This window comes from Condylostylus longicornis, unplaced genomic scaffold (assembly GCF_029603195.1).
Source record: "Condylostylus longicornis isolate FDR11 unplaced genomic scaffold, ASM2960319v2 ptg000072l, whole genome shotgun sequence".
NCBI classification, from domain to species: domain Eukaryota; kingdom Metazoa; phylum Arthropoda; class Insecta; order Diptera; family Dolichopodidae; genus Condylostylus; species Condylostylus longicornis.
Genome location: NW_026578040.1, coordinates 2,418,715 through 2,440,818, shown reverse-complemented (window position 1 = coordinate 2,440,818; position 22,104 = coordinate 2,418,715). Strand labels below are relative to the sequence as shown.

General features: G+C 23.4%; 1 protein-coding gene and 2 non-coding genes across 3 annotated transcripts in view; 1 reads left to right on the top strand and 2 right to left on the bottom strand.

Annotated features, from left to right (window-relative positions):
* LOC129612398 (dual specificity tyrosine-phosphorylation-regulated kinase 2) overlaps positions 1-14,137 on the bottom strand; it is a 153,201-nt gene extending 139,064 nt beyond the window's left edge. The window contains exons 1-2 of the mRNA XM_055525961.1: positions 13,929-14,137; positions 11,345-11,679 (exon numbers count right to left, since the gene is read on the bottom strand). Coding sequence (XP_055381936.1) covers positions 11,345-11,356 — 12 coding nt within the window. The 5' untranslated portion in view covers positions 11,357-11,679; positions 13,929-14,137. The remainder of the gene's footprint in view (positions 1-11,344; positions 11,680-13,928) is intronic.
* A 6,892-nt stretch (positions 14,138-21,029) lies between these two features.
* Positions 21,030-21,103, top strand: Trnai-aau (transfer RNA isoleucine (anticodon AAU)). Its single transcript has one exon. It is a non-coding gene; the product is annotated as a tRNA-Ile (tRNA).
* A 626-nt stretch (positions 21,104-21,729) lies between these two features.
* Positions 21,730-21,803, bottom strand: Trnan-guu (transfer RNA asparagine (anticodon GUU)). Its single transcript has one exon. It is a non-coding gene; the product is annotated as a tRNA-Asn (tRNA).
* Positions 21,804-22,104: the final 301 nt, after the last annotated feature.

Here is a 22,104-nt window from a genome sequence, read left to right as displayed (position 1 = left end):
CTTTGAATTCAAGAAAAAGTGTTATCTTTAAAATGAAATAATTCTTCTTAAGAAAAATTACAAAGGCACATAATGAGATACATATAAGTTTCGTAAAATCAGAATAACTCTGGCTCTTCTCCAACGAATGTCATAACTTACATATTAAATAGCCCTATATGCATATATACTTATGTAAACTTTAACAATTTTAGTTAAATTTGATACAAGTTAAAGTATCGATTTTAAAATTCAAATTCGGAAGAAGAAAACTTTAAATTTTTAAATTAATTGTTCGTCAAAATAATGGAGGCAATAATAAAAAATAATTCTACATTCATTATATATCTATGTATATATAAAGAAAATTTTTATATTTCAAGCAGAAAAACAATCAAAGGTCTATTCGAAAATTTTCAGTGTATATCAAAAAATTCAATCCTCATAACAATCGAATTTAACAACTGTAATCCGAAAATCAATACATTTATTATCTGATGTAAATATTTATATTTAATTTATATAAAAATTACACAAAACTTCGTTCTTTTTTTTTTTTCTTTTTGTATACGTCTTTAAACATACATATATGTACATACATATATCGTACATACTTATAACTGTAGTACACGAACAAAACCAATATGATAGCATCATCGTTGTTTTGTTAATGTTATTTTTTCTGTCTTCTTATAAAAAAATATCTGGTTTTCTGATTTAATACAAAATCCACAAAACGAAAATCATTAAAATTATAAGCAGAACCTTTAATCTTCCATTCATTTCTCCTAATACACATTTAAAGTAAGTTTAATATAGAAGGTATTCGTTTTATAATGCCGATGTGCATGCATACATTCTGTTATGTGTATGCCTTACTTTGTGCGGCTGACACATTTAGCTAGAAAATAGTTAGACGACAGTTTTATTGTTGGAAACCAAAGCTGCTTTTTAGACAAATTTTGTTTAACTTCAATATCGAAATAAATTTCGAATTTTTTTCTTTTAACGATGAACTAAATTTCATATGAACAAAACTCAACTCAAGTAAATGAGAATTTTGTTCACACTAGTTTAACACATTCAACTACCTAACTAATCTTGATAACTTAAGAACAAAGAAATTTTACTTAAGTGACCATAAGAAAATATTGTTACTTGTTAAGAAAGAACCTGAAAAAGTTTTTTCTTCCTCACTTTCCAATGAAATTTTTTTTTTATTTTATAAACACAGAATTGAAAACTTGTAGATGAAGATAAGAAGAAGAAAAAAGAAGAAATATAAATGTTTTTTAGTTTTAACAAATACAAAACGGTTCTTCGATTACACCTTACGGGCATTGTAGTATTACTTTTTTCCTGGGTTTCTGAACCTAACTAAAATTTTATATACGAAGATTATGATGACCACAAAAATAAGATTTTTCACCTCACCTTTCTTCCGCCAAAAGTATAATAATTATAAAATGAAAAGAAAAAAAAAGAAACAGTCTCTCTATATTTAGGATTCTTGTACCTTTTTACTTTTAAACTTTTTTTTTAAATTATATTGTACACCACAAATACCACAAAATATATGCATATATAATTTGCTTACATAGTGACAATGAACGAAATTACAGCATTAAGAATTTGTTTTACGTCATTTGATTTTGCAATATTTTTTGCTGATTTGACACTTTTTCGAAGTGAAAAGAATGGCAAATATACTACCGTAAACAAAGAAAAATAAGGATTCTTTTATAACAAAATAATCAAACCCACTATACCATCATTAGCAATAAACGTTAGCATATTTTGCCTTTTCCAATTGAATGAATTCTCTTTCTTTATATATTTTGTTAGCCCAGATATGGCGGACAAAAGTATTCTTGTATCAAAGGAATAAATTGAAAAGAATTCTCTCTCACTTAGTTTAATGGAAAAATTTAGCGAGTTGATCATTTTAAAAGAATTTTTATAGTTAAGTTAAAAAACAGAAATGGAAACTGTTTTTCTTGTTGGGTGTGCGTTCAATGTTGGCATTTAAATTATAATGACAAAAAGAAAAATAAATAAAACATATTTTTTTTTTGTAGGTCAAAATGATTTTTTTTCTATTCAGAATAATTCTGTGTGCTGATGAAGGAATCATAAGAAAAAAATGTTAAATATTTCCTTTGTTCATTTCACATTAAAGTAAAAAAAAGAGCAAGAAATCAAAAAAGTTGAATATTATTTGCATTTGGACAAATGAGCTGTAACACAGCAGAACAATTCAACCAATCAGTAGGTGGTAAACAACTATTTTTTTAAAAGACTTTTTTTTACACATTAAAGAATACAATGGTAAAATATTTTTTTAAAGGACCATTGTTATTGCAATAAAATTTCTGGAAATGTAAATTAAAAGTAAATGAACTGAGAATGAAATTTGAATTGAAAACATAATGCAACGCTATGCGCCTTTCAATATGCAATTGTTTGATTAAGAATTAAGATTTTCAATTATCTGTTCATTAATTGTTTTGATTTTCCAGTTGATATTTAAAAGTTTTATGCCATTTTATAAGATTTGATTATATATAGTTATACTACATTTTCCTTAAAATGAACAGAGCATTGTAACAACAAAATCTGCATATATTGCATTTTGCAACATATTGCGAATTAAAAATTCTATCAGAAAACTATTGGAGCAATCGGAATAAATTTCAGCTTCTCCAAAAATTTTTCATTAAAAATAATTTTCTTTCTACATTTATTGTTAATTATTTTTGTTCATATTTAATTTGAATAGCTTTTTCCAAGTAAATTTATGATACAAAATATTGTGATATTAAAATTAAGATTGATTAAAATGGGAGTTGCGTAATTAATTTTCATGTTTATTTTATGTTATAAACTAAAAGAAAAAACAGAATGCGCCAAAAATGAATTAAAATTTATTATCAGCGTTGTGTTTTACAATATTACAAAATTTTAAATGAGCATATAGTATACGAGAAATAAAGAAAACAATTCAAAACTTGAAATAAGTATAAAAGAAAACAACGTTTTCATATTCAACAATTTTAATTAACCTTTGATGAACTTTTAGTAAATTCAAACTATTTATAGTTACTGATGTCTTTGACCAGAGCTATTTTTACCAAACATTTCGTATTCTAAATTTAAAAAGATAAAGGTAAGTAAAGTACTTTTTAGGAAAACGAATATTAAAATTGCTCTTATATAATGTTAATTTTTGAACCTTTGAATGATGCAGTGAATGATAAAATTTACATTAACATACACACGTAATATATTATTTTTACATCCAGTTTAAGGAAATATTGCACTCTGCCTTTATATTTTTCTGTCGTTCAAAAGTCCTTTGATCTTCCATATATTAAATAAAAATCCACAGATTCCAAGGCATTTTTGTGGACATTGATTTATGAACCTATACCGTATTTAATACATACATATATAACAATGGTTGTATATACATAACCATTGACCAAAAATTTATATGAATACCTTTTGTTAAAAAATTTGAATATTTATTTTAAATTAAATCATTTGAGCCTACCCATAATTGGACACATGTGGTTGTGCAGGTCTTGATTAATTTTTTGTTGCTTTTAAATTTCAATTTCAAAATTCTAAAATCAATAAAAAAAAATCAACCTTTTTTGGAGAAAAAATGTAAATTCACATTTAAATATTTTAGACCGAAAGGTATAAGCAATTGAATATATCAATTTATCAATACTAGTACTACATATGTAAGTATCTATTTGTATAGAGTGTGTGTGCACATTGCGTACACATAAATTTTGTTACTGTCACAATTTTCGTACCGAATATGTGACTTTAATATGCCATAAATCACAATTTTTTGTAAAAAAAAATTTAGTATTATAATCAAGAAAAAACAAATAATATATGTATATAAGTGAATTCGTAAGTATTATTGAAGTCTCGCAAATTTTTATATTCGTGGAATATTGCATGTACTCGATATTTTGCTATAAATGAGAAGAAGATTCGCGCGGTATAATTTACGACATAAGATTATCGTATTTTATGTCTACATACATAATAAAACCCTCTGTTTACTTATAAACTTATATATCAGTATATAACAAATTTCGGCAAAAAAAAATTGCTTTAAAAAAAAAAAAATAAAATAAAGGTGCGATTCTCGTTCTTTTTCGTTTTTTGTTTTGGTATTTTGAGTGTCTTCTATCTTTTTATCTGTTTAACTCATGCTTTGAACAATGCGACATACATACATATTGATATATAGATATCACTATGTATGTATGTACATATATATACGTAAAAGGAAATAAATGCGAAAAAAATACAAAGTTGATAAAAGCTTTGGTAGACAAATAAAAAAGAAAATTTTTTATTAGGTATAAGTAGCTATTAAATTTATTTAAATCTATATATACAAGCGCCTATATGTATGCACCACCGTATATAGACAATAATATTTATTTTTATTCATGAGATGATAAATCAAATATGAAATTATTATTCAACATTGAAACACAGTTGAATAGTATAAGAAAATCGATCGATTGATTGATTAATTAATTGATTGACAGGCTGATGGCAATATAACAAAAACGAAATTCACACATAACTAAAATTTTTTTATTTCATATTTATTATTATTTTTTATTATTAAAATATAATTTATTCATTAATAATATTAAAAATAAATTATTTATTAAAGATTTATAAAGTTTACAAAAAGATTTTTTTTTTCTTTAATACTCCTATTTTATATAACATAAAGTTTTTAGCTAAATAATATATTAATTAAATGTTTAAGGAAAACGAAGGCAAGTCATTCAAGAAACATGAGCATTAAAAATTGCAGAAAATATTATTTTTTAAAATGTCAAAATAAGAATTTCAAACAAAAGAATACTGATCCTTGCTTTGTTTTTGTACCCTTGCTTTTGGTTCTAAAGTAAGAATATATAAAAAATTAATGTCCTTGAACAGGTAAAATATATGTAAGTGTATATTAATATAAACTTGAAAACACTCAGGTAGACGGACTCAGGTAGATCATATAATATGGCAAACTTAGAATTCTTGAGTAAAAAATTTGTCTTTTATTGCTCTGTTGTAATCCCCTAAAATTATGAAAAACAAAAGAATTTATTATAAATAAAAATGTGACAATTGCTGTGATCACTTCGAAAAACATTATGATTTGATTTTTTATCTTAGAGATACAAAAAATGGACCAATCGCGGCTGCTTTGTGAATTTCAATATAATCCATAGGTATACGTATGTATGTAGATACATGTAAGTATATATGTATATAGGTCTTATACCCAAACTATACCCAAACCAATATCATTGTTTTTAATCCAATTTATCAATTCTCAAATTCAATAATAAATAAAAAAAAAGAATAATATTTATAGTAAGAAGAGCACACGAATGTTTTACTAAAGAAGATTTTGAATAAAACAAAAAAAATATCAAATTAGCATTTCAAATTAGTCGCGTTTTTTTTCTAATTTTCGAAACCTTTCACAGGAAACAAAATCTGAAGAAACAATAAAAGAAAAGTTAATTCGAAACCAAAGAATAAAAAAAAAGTTATCAAAATGACTGAAAAAAATCTTTGTGCTTTTAGCTTTTTTTTTGGTTTTTTTTTGGATTTATCGTAACTTGATACTCATTATGCACTTAAAAACTTCATATATTAAAATTATGCAGGAAGTGATTTTTTTATTAAAACATTATAAAAAAATAATGATAATAAAAATTTATATACAACCTTAAAAATTAACAAAAAAGACCATATACTTACATATGTACATAAGAGTGTGGAGAATTTGAACTAGTAATCTGATCAACAATGATCAAAAAGGAATGTTGCCGTATATGCAGAAAAATGTGATTTGAATGAAATTTACACAATATAAAAAACAATTTATTGCACTTATTGAAATTATAATTTATTAAATTAATTTCAACTTAAGTTCTCAGTTAAATGAACAACTTAAATTATTGGATTTGAAGCACAATGTTACTTGATATAGATATATATTTGTTTTGCTCAAATTATAGAAAGAAAGCATCATGTTCTGTAAGAGCTTATTGTTTTTGCTACTCGATATTTTGCTCGTTTCTAAGAGCAAAAAACTGAATGAAAGCTGACCTTCCCTCAAAACAATTTTTAACATCTTTTATAAAACTTCATATTCTATATTATCTTATACAAAAAAGGCTACGGAAAACTTGAAACAAATTTTTAAAACTTCAGCAGGTTATATAAAAATAAATTCATTCCATAAGTTTTTGTCATATAGATTTCTGTATTAAGTAAATTAATATTTAAAATGTAAGATAACTTTGAAAAGTTTTATGTCTGTTACGCTAACAATCAACTTTCTAGCAATGAAATTTTCAAATTTTGTTATTTACGACAATGCAATTAGAAAATAGCTAGATAGAAATTAATTTTATTTATGCTTTAAATTTTGTTTGAGATACTTTTATCATATATATTGTAACACTGATCATTGTATATATTATATATTTATTATGTACGAGTATATGTACAAAAACAAAAAAAAATTTTCATTAATAACAACAATTTTCGGCTATACAAACTACAAACGTAAACACAAATCAAATCTAAAACGCCAAAACAAATAAAATTTTAAATTAAATTAAGTAACAAGAAAAACCTTCCAAAAAGTAACCCGAAAAATATGAACAAAAAAAAAGACGACGACCTTGAATTTTATATTACTAGAATCGAAATAAAAAAAAAAATAAAAAACTGCAACACCAGCGAGCACGTGAGTTATGAGTTAATTTTTATGACGTAGACACTTTGTATTAAACACGTCTTTATATACGTCTGGTATGAAAATCATATGTGCTATATGAATTTTTTTTCATATACAAGTAGGTATTTTGTAGTTGTATCTATGAATAACATTCAAAACATATGATGATTATGTAAATATTTCGGCCTGCCACCCTCTTTTTTTTTGGGGTTTTGTTCCTTTTATTTTTTTACTTTTTGTTTTGTTTCCTTATTATCGACTAAATAAGAAAGTAAGTATATAGTAAGTAAGTAAAATAAGAAAAAAATTATTTTTTGCTCACTGATTATTACTTTTTTATTAATGATAATATTTTGTACATGACTAAGCGTAATTCGATCACAATGAATTAAATCAATACTCGCAAAAACACAGAAAAAAAAATGATAAATGAATTTAATCAAAATTTCGTTATTTTTAGAAATCGCCACACTATAATTACATGAACAGAATAATTCATGAAATTTGTGCAAAGTTTTCAAATTAGACTTATTGCTTATGTATATTTGTCTATACTTTATAAATCTGAAAACTCATATAAAATATATTTTTAATATAAAATTCTACTCAAGAAATTGTAATAGTCACGTACATTTAAAATTTGTTTTTTTTTATCGTAAATATTTTTAATGAGTATTGCGATTTATGAATTAAATTTTTTTAAATAAAATTTAAACTAGAAGTCAAGTTTTTCATATTTCATATAACCACACACACGCTGCTCGTCATTGATAAAATATGCTCTTAAACGCATTCATAGATCGTAATGTTTTTTTGTATCAAATTAAAATAACAAAATAATTTTTCGCTTAATCCACATCATTCATATCCTAAATGATTTTAGTAATCTTCTAATTAACAAAATATTATGCTTATATTTAAGATTTAAAATTATTTGTGTGATTTTTATATTATTTACTCGTATTAGTTCTGTACAATTAGAAGTTTGAGTATTAGAAATTCAATTAAAAAATTTTTATTTTAATTAAATTCAAAAATAAAAATTTGATAAGAAAATTTGGATAGAAATCATATAAGTGCATTTGAAATCTAAAATATTTTAAGCTTTGCGATCTAAGAATTATTTTAAGACTGACGATTATTTTATGGTTTATATTAAGGGGATATAGATATTATCGTCTAAGCTACTATGGTCACTTTAACTTCTTAAAATTGAAATTAATCAAGTAAATATGAGTAAAAGACTTAATTACATTATTACGGAAACTCGAAATACCCACCTAGTTATATTGTGAATTACCCATATAACCAAGTAAAAGTTATAGAAATTTTCGAGTCGATAACAATATAACGCACAATGAAGTTTGCTAAGTTTTAAAAGTGCGAGTTACATTATCTTGAGTTTATTAAACAAGTTTTGGTAATTTACAATACTATTGCAAACGAACCTATGCCTATTTTAAAATCTCAAATTCTTACCAACAGAGATTCACTGTAAGATCAACTTAAAATTTAACGGAAAATCATACCACTTTTTATAACTCTTTCTAGAATTCTTTTGTACATTTTAATTATTAAAAATAATTTATCTTAAGCCTCTTATGATTTAATGAAAAATTATTACACATGTCGTATGCACAAACAAAAATGAGTGGCAAGAATATTTAATGGCGTAAAAAGACCATACAGCGACGTATACATTTTTATATTATAATCAACTTGAAATAAGTTTATTGCACAAAAATAGAATCATAAAAAATTGACGATGTCCTGTTTTATATCAAAAAATTTAAATATCATACCATTTTAACTTAATCATATCACCTGGCTTCTTTGTATACACATTATTGTTTATTTAAAGTATAATTATTTAAGAAAACAACAATTTATTATATAATAAGCGGATTTTGTATTATGATGCTGTTTGCCTATTTAAAAAATTCAGTTGGTCGGCCGACTCAGCACATCACAGGAGAGAGCAATTTTTTTCTATAGAAATATTGTTGAACATTTTTTTTCAAATTTTCTACACATACATATGTAGCTATGTGTATCAAAATTCCAAATTCTTGTAGTTATATACGAGTACATGTATTTTTTTTATATTTTATGTATACAAAACTTTAGCGCTGCACAAAAAGAAGTTGTGATTATTTAATTTTGGATAAAATAAACCATTCATTTATTACATTCAAACCATACAATACTTAAGTATAACGGTAAATATGAGTGTGTGGTAAAAGAAAAATTTGTAGAAACCATAAACAAAAATAATGATGGTACAGTCATTGGTATGGTATAGTCATTAGTACTTGAAAAAAAATTCGTGATTCTTACGTATGTACGTTTTTCAGAAAATGTATTGTAGTCGAATCAATTTATAAGACTGTTTAAAAATATTCCCTTTTCATCACTGATGCGACAAATCAATTAAATAGAATTTTGATGAATAACTTTCATTTAAAACTTTTGCATTTTTAATTAGATGTACGATTATAAAGCTGACTCATATTTTTACGACTGATTTAATCGTCAGAGATTAGGAATTTTTCACTTTTTCGAAAAAAAATTAGGTAACTAATTCCGAATTTCAAAAGAAAAAGTTATGACAATAAAATGTTGTTATTAAATCCTATAGCACAAAAGCAAAACAAGTTTTAACTTTGATAAATCGAATCTCATCAACATGCTAAAAATTTAATTAAATGTGGCTTACTTATATATTAATAATAAATACAAAAGAAAAGTAAATTGTAAATATATGGGCGCCAGATATAGTTTTATAATTTTGGTGATAACAAGGCATGATAACATAAACACAATTTGTGTGCAGTCTAGCTAAGTATAAATGAAGCATGTATATGACATGCTAGTGTTTAAGATTATGAAACATTTTGGCTACATATTAGAAATCTATTATAAAAAATTGAAAATTCAAGGTTACACTGTTTTTTTTTTAATCAAACATCACATTCTCTCATTGTATTCGCCTTTAAATACTTTGAGTGACAAGTTCATTGAAAAAAGTAGCATTATATGTATGACTATGAACGTCTTGCAATAAAATTAATTTAAATTTAATTTAAATAAGGTTATAAGAGGTTACAGTTTTTTTCGTGTGATCATTTTTACTCTCATATTCGCAGATAATCAATTTTATTTTGTTTGGTTTCGTCTTCTTACCAAATATACGTACTTAATTATAGTGTATACATATATATTATATGTAATACACTTTTGTAAAAAGTATAAGCAAGCGCAAATAAATTCGGAAGTAACTACATAAATTTAGATTCATGTGATGTTATTTGAGGGTTAATTTAAATCACATATTTATTATAATAAATTGTATAATTAAAATTAATTTCATGTAAAGGATTTAATTTATTGTTAAGTATTATGTGTAGCGTTAAGTATACTAATCTGACTTCTATCTTTAAGGAAAATATTAATGACAGATTTATAAAAATAATTCAATGTGTAACTGATAGCGCAAATACACTTTTGCGTAGTGGTACTTTTTTGATCGATTTTATTCATTTTTGAAAAAGTGAAAATTTCTTATAAAATTTGAAAACTCAAGTAAACAGCCTCTTTATTTTGTGGTATGCCAGTGCCTACGAATTTTAATGTGGTGCAACTATGAAAGGAGAGAAATTTAAACAACTTCAAAGAATTTTAAAGCATAATATAATTAAAACATTCTGGTTATAATTGAATTAATTAATTAAATGCACATTAATATTAAAATATATATTAGAAAAAATAACACTAAATTAATTATTTATATAACTAACACGTTTTAATAACAATTAAAAAGTTAACTAACACGTTTTAATTATTCGTATAACAAAAACAACAAAGCATTTCCTTATACGGAAAAAACACCAAAATATACATAACAGTTTAATCAATCCCCCCATATCATTATTAGAAAAATAATGTACGTATGTACACATATGTATATTATCGCATAATTTTTTCAATTTGAATCTAGTAATATTTTAGTCATTTAATTTTTCCAGATTTTTATAATTAATATACTGCAATTACTCATTAACATATTATTCGCGTCAACAATTTATGTCATAAATTAAATTGGTTATATATAAATAACAATTACTTATAGTTATTATTGTAAAGTTATTTATAGGCGGATATTTTAAAAAATTTTATCTATTTTTTATTTCTCACAGCTATTTCTAATAAACTTATACAAATATTTCGCTATAAATTATTTTTTTTCGAATTCGTTATCATATGATAACTTACTGCTTATCAAATGAAAATAATATTATTATGTAAGTACTTAAATTAAATACGATAAGGATAAGCGTACCTATTGCTATACAAAAAATACGTCATGAAAATCAAATATACTATTGTTAATAAAATATAGTAAAGTAAATTAGTAACAATACGCATTAAGTATTTAAATACTTATTTTTATTCAATAAAATTAAACTCATATTTTAAAAATAAAAATATTTTCAAACTTATTACTTATGTTAATTCAATAAAATATAATGATAACTTATTATTAAAAATTTTATTAAAGATACTTACACCGAATAACATTACAGGTGAAAATTTATAATCCTCTATAGAATGATATGATGATTGAAAATTTTATTTAAATTAAAATTTAATAGGCTTTTAATGTCGAACAATTTATTTTTAATATTCGACAAGCTTTTACTTAATGAAAAATTTCTAGTTTTATTATAAATTTATGCTACGATACAATTGAAATGGTTGCAATTTTTAGTGAAACTTTTTGATTTTTCTGTTGTCAAAATACAAATTCCAATTATAAGCGTTTTACACAAATTTTTATATTTTAATCAAAGGTTTTTCTGATTTATTATTTGTATATGTATACTTTTAAAATATAAATTTATCTACATAAATAAAAATCAAATAAAGAAAATTATTTTACAATTTATACAAAATATAAAATTGCATATTATTATACTTATATATAAAAAGTTATTGTAGCTAGATAATATTGGGAGCTGCTTTTAGTCAAAATAACGATACACTTTGTTGCATACATACTTAATATATTAATATCAGTAAGTACCACATCGAAAATTATTAATAAATTAAAATTGCCAAAATTCTTAAAGGTATTGAAATATCCATAAACAATTTGGAAATTATACATATATTATAAGTAGAAACTTTGTAATTTAAGGAAATTTTTGTATGTTGCTGTAATAATTTTTTAACATTATTATTTTCAGTTTGATATTTATTTCTTTAAATATAGCTTGAAATATATTTTTACTACTTATACTATATTTCGAATAATTTTAATCAAATTATATAATTTTGAATAATCAATTTTTTTAAATCAATTTTTCATTCAATTTTATAGTGATCGAACAACTTATTGGTTACCTTAAGCAAAATAAAGCGTGGATATAATCTGTCAAAATTTAATTCTACTTCAATTTTTTTGGCAATATATGGCAACTTTGATTGAATACAAATATGGTATAGCTTGAATTCTACATTGCTTTTATGTCTACAATTTTATGCAAAAAAAGGGATAAAAAGGAATTGAAGTTAAATAAATATCAAGTAGAAAATATGATATTTTTCCTCTGATTTGGTTAAGTGAATAAAAAAAAATGTCTATGTGTTTGTAATTTAAGGACGACAGATGGTTTAATAACCATCATGTGAAAAAAAATATAAAGCAAAACTTTGAAAATAAAATTGAGATTACAAAAAATTTTCTATTTTTTTCTTTAGTTTTGTTCGCTTCTCTCTCTAATGTAAATGAAGTTTGGAAAGTTTTATATACTTCGGTTTACATACATATTATTTTCTTATACATATATATAAAAGTTTAATAATATTATACTACTATATAATATATATATATATACTTAAGTGTACACATATACACACTAATAAAAAATAGATACTAATAAAAAAAAAAAGGAAGAGATACTACTGATGATGATGATGATCATTGTTTTATGTATAATATGCAATAAGTGATGCTGCATTTTGTTATTATTATGATTTTCGTTGTTGTTGGCGTAATTTTGCAATTGTAAAGTGTGTGAAATTTATACTAAACCTGATTTTTTTTTCTTTTTTATTATTAAAGAAGTTACTTGTTAATATTAATATACGTGCATGTACATACATGTTCTATATACATAAATATAATCTAACAATTATATATATATATATAAGCTTGTTATTATGAACATATGCGTATTGAGAGAAGAGTGAAGTTGTAATGCAAGTTTTTGTTATTTTAAATTTTTTGTTCTTTTCTATTTAAAATTTTGCAATAAGTCCTTGCGAAACAAAATAATAATATAACAATAAAAATGTGTAATGCAAAAATGATTTTGAAAATAAAAATGGCTGAATTTTTATTACACGGAAAATTATTTTAATAATAATAGCTATATGAAAATTTTCTCTAAATAAAAATATGAAAGATAAAGCTTAGATACCTTTATTTAGTTTTGATCAACACTTCTCTCCTTATAAGAATATACTGGTCAAGAGAAATATTTATTCAATAAATTCTCAAAAATTTATTTAAATTTGAAAAATTTAACTGTTTTAGAATATTATTAATTTTCCTTTATTCAAAAAGCTTTATAAAAATTTAAAAATTTCTCTTTAAAAAAAAACTTTTTTTTTATATTAAACAAAAAAATTATCTTTTATTTGATAATTTTTATGAAAAACGTCCTTTTCCTTTTTAATGATGCTAAAAGCCGAAAATCTAGTTATTTATGGTTCTTTGTTTTGAAAACGCAGCAACACCATCAAAAACAAAGACTGTATGCAGTTTTTTTTTATTCACACACAAAATGTTAAAACAATAGAAGATGCTGTTTGCGATTTGACTGCAGCATAAGCAACAACAAAAAACAAAGACAGGGGAGAAAATCTTATCTAACTTCAAATTTCTTCGTCTAAGTTTTGAAATTCTATTTATTTTATTATTTTGTACTTTATTTTGATTTTTAAAAAATTTTAACACTTTTTTGATAAGTTAAAATAAATTTGCTTATTTTATTATTTTTTCTTATTGTTGACAAAACAATTGTTAAGATTAATTTTTTTATCAGAAATATTTAATTTTATTTAATTTTTTTTCTTTTTAACTCACTTATTCTTTATTTATTTAATTTTTTCTTTTTTTTTTGTATTACTCTTTTATTCGATAATACCAAAAATACAGAAATAATTCAAGTGAAAACTTAATATTTTTAATTTTTATTGAAAAAATTATTCGCCGATTATTGTAGAGGAATTCCAGAAATAAAACACCTCTTAACAGTCGGGTATATCGTCCGAAACTGAAATCAAATAATATGCGAGAGCTGCATTGAACCCTCTGCTGTGTATGTTATTATTGAACAACTAGTTATTTGCTTTAAAAGAAAAATGTAAAATAAAAATAACAAAATATTTAACAAAAGACTTTGTTGTTAAAACAAAATAAAATAAAAATACGGGAAATACATAAGAAAATTTAAAGGGGAAAAAAAAATTTTTTATATCGCACAACAGTACATAAAAATAATACAAAATTACCAGTATTTTTCATAGATTTGATATTTTATAAAAACGTTTCTCTCTTTTCTGTAAACATAACATACACAAACACACAACATAATAAATTGCGTTATTTATGATTGTATTGTATCTGTAATTACTATTGTAGCACATTTAAACGGTAGTTGGGAGAAATTCAATATCGAAAATGTTGACAGCAACAACAAAAAAATACTCTTATTTATAAATATAAACTGCGCTAAGTTAGCAACTAACGTCATATTCATATTTTATATACCCATATCATAATAATACATAGCCATATTATTATTATTATGCTGAAATACTATATATTATATTATATTATAATTATGACGAATACATTTTAAATAAACAAAAATAATTCGAAAATGTTGAAAAGATATTTTCTCTAATCTAGATTCGAATCGAACTAGAGTGGAAGAAAAATTTCAATTTTCTCTTTTGTTACTTACTCTTAATAAATCATACAAAATTTTACAAATTAATGTTTCTATAAATATATTGGAGAAAACTGAAATATCAAAAATTTGTTTATAAACATGATGTTGCTAGATATTTTGTATATAAAAAATAAATCTCATGCGATAAGTTTTTTTAATATAAGATATTGTTTTGGATCAATCCCTCACACATTAAGTCAGTAACAGTAAAAGTAGTTAATTCAGTTTTTATAATTTCTACAATTTTAGAATTTCAGAAAAATTTTTTGTGAAAATTTTCTTTTGTAAACTCTTTAATTATAAATTTGTTTCAAATTTAAGAATATTTTGCCAATATATTACAAAATATTCTTAAATAACAATTTATACTATAATACGTTATTTGAAACTATATGAATCAGCATTTAATATTGAAAAATAAACTATATTAAGAACTATTATAGGAATGTTAAAAATATTATATAATTTGGTTTTCGAACCAAATTTTAATTATAATTAAAAAAAATTAAAAAGTAATTATTTAAAATACTTAACATATTAATTTCGTTAGCAATACTAAATTATAAATTTTATTGCAAATTCGTAATACACACAAATTTTTAAACTTTTAAGTATCTATTGGATATCATGCGAGTTGCAATTTATCATGCGAGAGAGTTTTATTTTGGTAACATTAAAAAACCAAAAGTTTTCTTCAAAAATGAAGCGTTAATGTTATACCAACACATACATGCATTGTTAATTTTCGAACAAAGAGAATTGAATTGAGAAAATATTATAATCTAATTTTGATATTTTATATGCAACAAAAAAGATAATATTTTGACAAATATACAATAACAGTCTTTAATAACATGTGATTTGAATTTTGAAATCACAAAGCCTGAACAATAGATATTTATGTACATATGTATTTATATAGAGTGTACTTTGTTTTCTTTAAGGGAAAAAGTAAAACATGTTAATATCCATACATAGTGTTTACATAATATTTATTTTTTATGTTGTGCTTATACACATGTTTACATATACATGACGTGCTTATTCATTCTGACACTGCTTAAGTAGGTATACTATCATTTTCATACTCATTCTAAACAAGTACGGTTTTCTAAAATTTTAGATTTAGAATAAATCTCTCAGCCACAATGAAAACGATCAAACCGGTTTGGTTTTACCTGAAAAAAATTATTCATCATTGTAGGTACATAATAATTGTGGATTTATAAAGGTTAATCTTTTGCATTATTATGAAGGCATTACAAAAACATGTGTACATATGTGTATATAAACATTTAATTGCAGGAAATGAGATTTCATTAAATGGTTGTACCATTACTTAACTTATGCAAACTTGTTATTTAAAAAAACAAGGAGTTGAAAAACTAATAATAATTAAAATAAATAGATTTACATAACAGATTTCATACACACAATATCATATGTATTGAATCCAACATCCAAATTTTAATATTTTAAGATAATTTATAAAAAAGATTAGATTTTTAATCTATTGAATTTCTATTTGAAAGTTTTATATTTGTTGTCACATTATGAATATGTACATTGGTATAAAGTCTGTTATTCATTTCGTAACGCTTCCCTTAATTAATTAACTAACTCAAAACTAAGTTTATATGCGCTGATTTTTAAAAAACTGATCTTCAAAATTGTATGAAATTTTATTTTATAAAAACTTTCAAAAAAAAGGAAATAATGTTATCTTTGTTAGAAAAAGAAATAAATATTGACATAGTATGAAGCAAAATATTAAAATTAACTCTAAGGTAACATGACATGTGCCCTTAGAGCCAATTTTTTGTATTTATATAATTGTGTATGTAATTATATTTAATAATATCGCCGCAGCAAACAACAAGTGATTGCTCATCAATATTTGTACATATTTTGAATATATACATATGTGCATTAAAACTTACAATTGTGGATATATACATCCTATACAACAGACCACTACCACAATAATATCCATGTACATACTCAAGGACATGCGTTCTAAATATTACTCGCATTTCAATATCATAAAATTAAAAATTAATGCAAAAAATTTTTTTTTTTTTTTCATTTTAATTTTTTTAAGAGATGATTCTGGTTATAGCTATAATCGTAAAATATGTGAATATATACATATAGCTAACATTCATATATTTTTTGATTTTTATAATGGTACATATAGTCACAATCTTTAGAAAATTGAGAAATAAATAAATCCTGATGATTTTTCTCTGTAGGTATACGCATAATTTTTAACATTCTCCTCCCCTATCTAATTTTCACAGCAGTCCTTACATATTCTAAAAATCTGATGTATTCTGTTTTTAATGGCTCTATGTAGAATTTTTTAACATCTTTGTTATATACTGAAATTGTGTTTTTATTGAACAAAGAGTCCATTTTTAAATTACAATAATGATGAATATTTAAAAATTTAATAAACAAAGAAAAGAAAAAAGTAAAACAGTTAAAAACAACAGAAAGAGAAAATTTATTGCAGACGTAACAAAAATAGTATACGTACACTATGTATATAACGTACATAAGTCCAAAAATATATGTACATAAGTATAATATATATGTATATATTCATTTCCAAAAAGGTTTTTTTGTGCTTTTTTAGTTATTTTAAAGCTTAAAAACAGGAAAAACAAAAAAATAGTGAAAAAATCATAATAATGAAATTAGAAATTGATGCCATAAATTTTACATTCTCTCTAAAAAAGTCTAAGAATGTATGTAACATGCAATATACTCAAAATATATAAAAATATACGTACAAAAATCCCTATAAAGATTCTATAGTAATTTTTTAAATGTATGCATGTAGAAATGCTCATTTACACATATGATGTTGTAGCAAGAAAAGGAATCGGACAAAGACAAGTTTTATGTATTCGTACAAAAATGAGGAAGTATTTTTAATAAATATCTTATTAAAGAATATAAAATTTCAAAACTATGATCTGTTTCTCATTATTCTTCTCTGTTTTATTTTTCAATTTTTTCGAAGGACATCTTATATTAAACCAAGAGCAGTTGATATACTTATACAATACTTTATTGACATACATATTATACACAAAGTGTGTTCACTAACAAATTTTTATAACAAATTTTTTAAATTTTCATTTTAGTATATGGTTAAATTTATTTTGGTCAAAATGATAAAAATCTCAACTCAATATAAAATATACGATGGTATAATATGAAAGTAACGTAAGGATCCCTTGTGTTCTTCATCAATATTCAAGAATGTTGTATATAGCTATTGCACAGGGTTTTTGGTTAAACATGTAAGGATAAAAAACAATTTCGGTTTTTATGTATATAATTTTGGCTTTATAATTTTATTTTTGCTTGCCTTTTTTTTTCTTTCTTTGTATAATTTCGTTTCAGGGTTTAATTAGAAAACTTTGGCATAAAGTATTTAAAAAAAATTGAACAAATTGTGGGTGTAAAAATTTATTATACTTGGTGTTATTATATTAGTAACTTAAAACGCACGTATATAAATTAAGATCTTTCGAAATGGAAATTGTTTGTAAATATTTATAAAACAAAATACAAACATATACATATATATATACAATTACCTGTATATGCGTTAATATAACAGAGAAGACAAAATGATTTTGTTTAAAAATTCATTTACATTTTAATTATGTTTATCGCCTTATGTAATATGCATTACTTTAGGTAATAATATGAGATAATCTTCAAAGGTCGCTTAACATAAGTATGAGAATTATAATTAAGTTAAAGAGTTTTTCTTTTGTGTTTTCTTCTTTTAGTTTGTATACACAAGGATGTCACATAATATTATAAATAAAGGATATTTTTTATAATACAAAAATAATGTATTGGTACATGTATATGTATAATTAATGAAAAATGTTTTAAAAGGATGAATGATAGCAATTATTAAAAGATTGAAAGCGTATTTAAGACTTTTGTTTTTTCTTTTTGTAGATTATATCATTATAAAAATGTTCCAATTAAATAAGGACAACAAAATATTTACAAAGTTTATTGAAATTATGTTAGGTAAAATTATTATATGACTTAATTTTAAAGGGTTAGTGTGTTAAATTATTATGTTTTATATATAGTAACTAACTGTATATCTAGACTTACTTTTTTACAAATTAATCAAAATATTATATATAAATAAATTTAAACTCTTGTATAAACTATGTACCTATAGAATTACCAGACATTTTCCGAGAGAGTTTAAGGGGGATCCACTGCTCGAATTAAAGACATATAATAATAAAAATACCTTGTATCTTCTGTGGTAGAAAAATTATTACAACTATTCATTTCAAGAACTGAAGATCAAATCAAGAAATTAAAGTAATGACATTGAAATGTTGATTTAACAATGAAATTATTTTGTTTTGAACTATAATCCTCCTAATCTAAAACTATTATAATCGAACTATAGCCACTTTAGTATACTAGATTTTTATTTTATAATCATAATTGTTAATGCTATAAATTTGCAAAATAAATTAAGGAATTGTTTTCCTAATTGCTATTATATTATCGTGTTAATTGCCCTTCAACAAAATAAAAATTTCATTTTTTCTTCTTTAATTTAATGTTCACTTTTATTTTTATTTTAATATTTTTAATAAAGTAATTATGCAGTCACAAAACTTTTTGCATTCAAATACTTTTATTATCCTAAAACAGAAAAGAAAAACTTACAATAACATTATTATTACTCCTTTTTAAAATAAATTTACTATCTCTTTTTTTTCTTGTTTGAGGTAATTTTCTCTTTATTTAGCCCAAAATACATAACAATTTAATTTTATTATCTATGGGTTTATTTACATGAGCATTCTTTTCCAAGCATAAAATAATCTATGTGTTAGAACAAAAAAAAATGTGTCTAAAGAACATAATGCATAAAAAATGTATTCGTGACATAAACGCCCCGCTTACACCCAAACAAAAAAAGATTAACCGAACAAAATAATTAGAAAAATAAACAAAATAAACACTTTAAAATTTATCTTTAATTATTCACCTGTGCATTTTTCTATACACACGAAAAATACCATCGCACTTAAAAGTTATTAAAAGAACACGAAACAAAAAAAAGAACAAATATACTTTTAAAACTTAATTATGTATGTACATACATCATCACTCTTGGACTCTCTTTTTTCACAGCGACATCCATGAATGCCATGAAACACGAACTCCTCTTGCATATATTCATATGTCTTCACCTTGCTATTTCCTTTTCCTATTGTTGTTTTTGTTCTTTATGTTTGCAAAATGTTTCCAAAATTTGGCCCGAACTTGATTTAAAAGATATGAAAATAACACGATTCACAAAAAGGAAAGAAATTTATATGTACTAACAATTAGAAAAATAAAGAAAACTAAACTTACCGTAATTAAAAGATAATACATAGGGGCATAATGTTAAACATAATATGTATCACTGTATATAGACTTGACTAGTACACAAACGAAAAAAATCCTTTTGATATGTATCTTAGCTATCCAGTACGAGCTTTTTTTAACTTGCTTTTTTAGCTGTTTTCATTTAGCAATCGCTATTATAAAGTAAACAAATAATTGAATGATAAGATAAAGGATAATAAAATAAAGAAAAATCTAAATTTTGGGCGGTCGAATAAAGGATCAGTTGCTGGGGTTTGAAGTATTCCTAAAGTCAATCAATACCCTTAAACAAATTTAGATATAAATTTTCATAGATTTGGAAAAATCAGTCGAAACTGAGACAAAGGAATTCGAAGATAAAGAGGCAGTTGTATCTCTAAAAAGTTTATTTATTTTTCTTCAAATTATAAAATTAATTGTAATCCCAATAACAATGAGCACAAAATTATGTGCAATACTGACAGGGTGTACAAATTTAATTCTTAGATCTAAATCGAAAAGAACTTAATTGTCACTTGTTTTATAAAAGTTACAATAATCATATGAAAAACTTAAATCAATTTCAAGGGGATAATAATAATATTTTTTTAATCTGCCTGCGAAGTATCCAATTGGATTACATTTTAGCATTTTTAATATAATTTTTTCTTTATTTATGAATAAAAATAATAAAAAAAATTTAGAAATCAGAGATAAGGCGAAATTTTCGTTATTTTATATTTTATTATCTACTATTAGCATTTATAATATTAAGCGAAAAAATTCAAATAAATAATAGAGTGAAGTTATAAGGCCCATTAGCTCAGTTGGTTAGAGCGTCGTGCTAATAACGCGAAGGTCGTGAGTTCGATCCTCCCATGGGCCAATTATTTTTTTTAATAAAATGAATTATATTTATTTATAACATTATTTTAATTCCTAAATTGTAATTATGTACACAAATTTGAATTGTAAGTACACAGAACAAATACTTTGTTCTTAATGAAATTGTAAGTATACTTGAAAAATGGCAAATTTTGGTCTTAACTACAAAATGTTTTAAGCTTCAAACTTTGTTTATTTAAACAATATTTTTTTCCCTATAGTAAATATATTTTGTGAAAATTTTTTTTTGTAAGAAACTTTTATGTGAACTGACAAATTTCTTCGGAGAAAGTACGGGAAACAAAAATATTTTTTTTTCGACAAATCTTACTTGATAACAAACTTGATAAGAACTACTTAAGAGGATCATCGAATAACAGAATTCGAAAGTTCAAATCATATATATTTCCATTTTAATTTTTTTATAAAACAAGAAACTACTTTAAGATTATACAAAAACACTCTTACTAATGATTTTAACTTTTGATTAATTGCAGAAAAAAGTCGTAGTGTAAAATTGAAAATACGGGGCAATTAAAGGCGGATATAGATCTCATTAACTTTACATGAAATATGCCAAATTAACATGAGTTTTTGTCCCTGTACTTTTTTTACAAAATAAAATTTCGCCCCCGGGTGGGCTCGAACCACCAACCTTTCGGTTAACAGCCGAACGCGCTAGCCGATTGCGCCACGGAGGCTTGAAATCAACTTCACTAATTCGCTTTTACAATTAAACCTTGGATAGACACTATTAATCTAACAACAATCCTAACAGTGATAATCTTTTACTTTGTATTATAAATAGATAAATGCTGAATTATAAATTTATTTCAAAATATATAGCTAGTTTGATTTAATTTGTGTTTAGAAAAGTGTACGGATTGTGCATAAGTAAGTACAAAAATCCGTCCTTTTAACTTGAAAACTCCCAAAAATAATATTTTTTGCAGTTAAATGAAAGGTTTCATTAAAACTCCTGTATTAAATTTTTAAAAATTA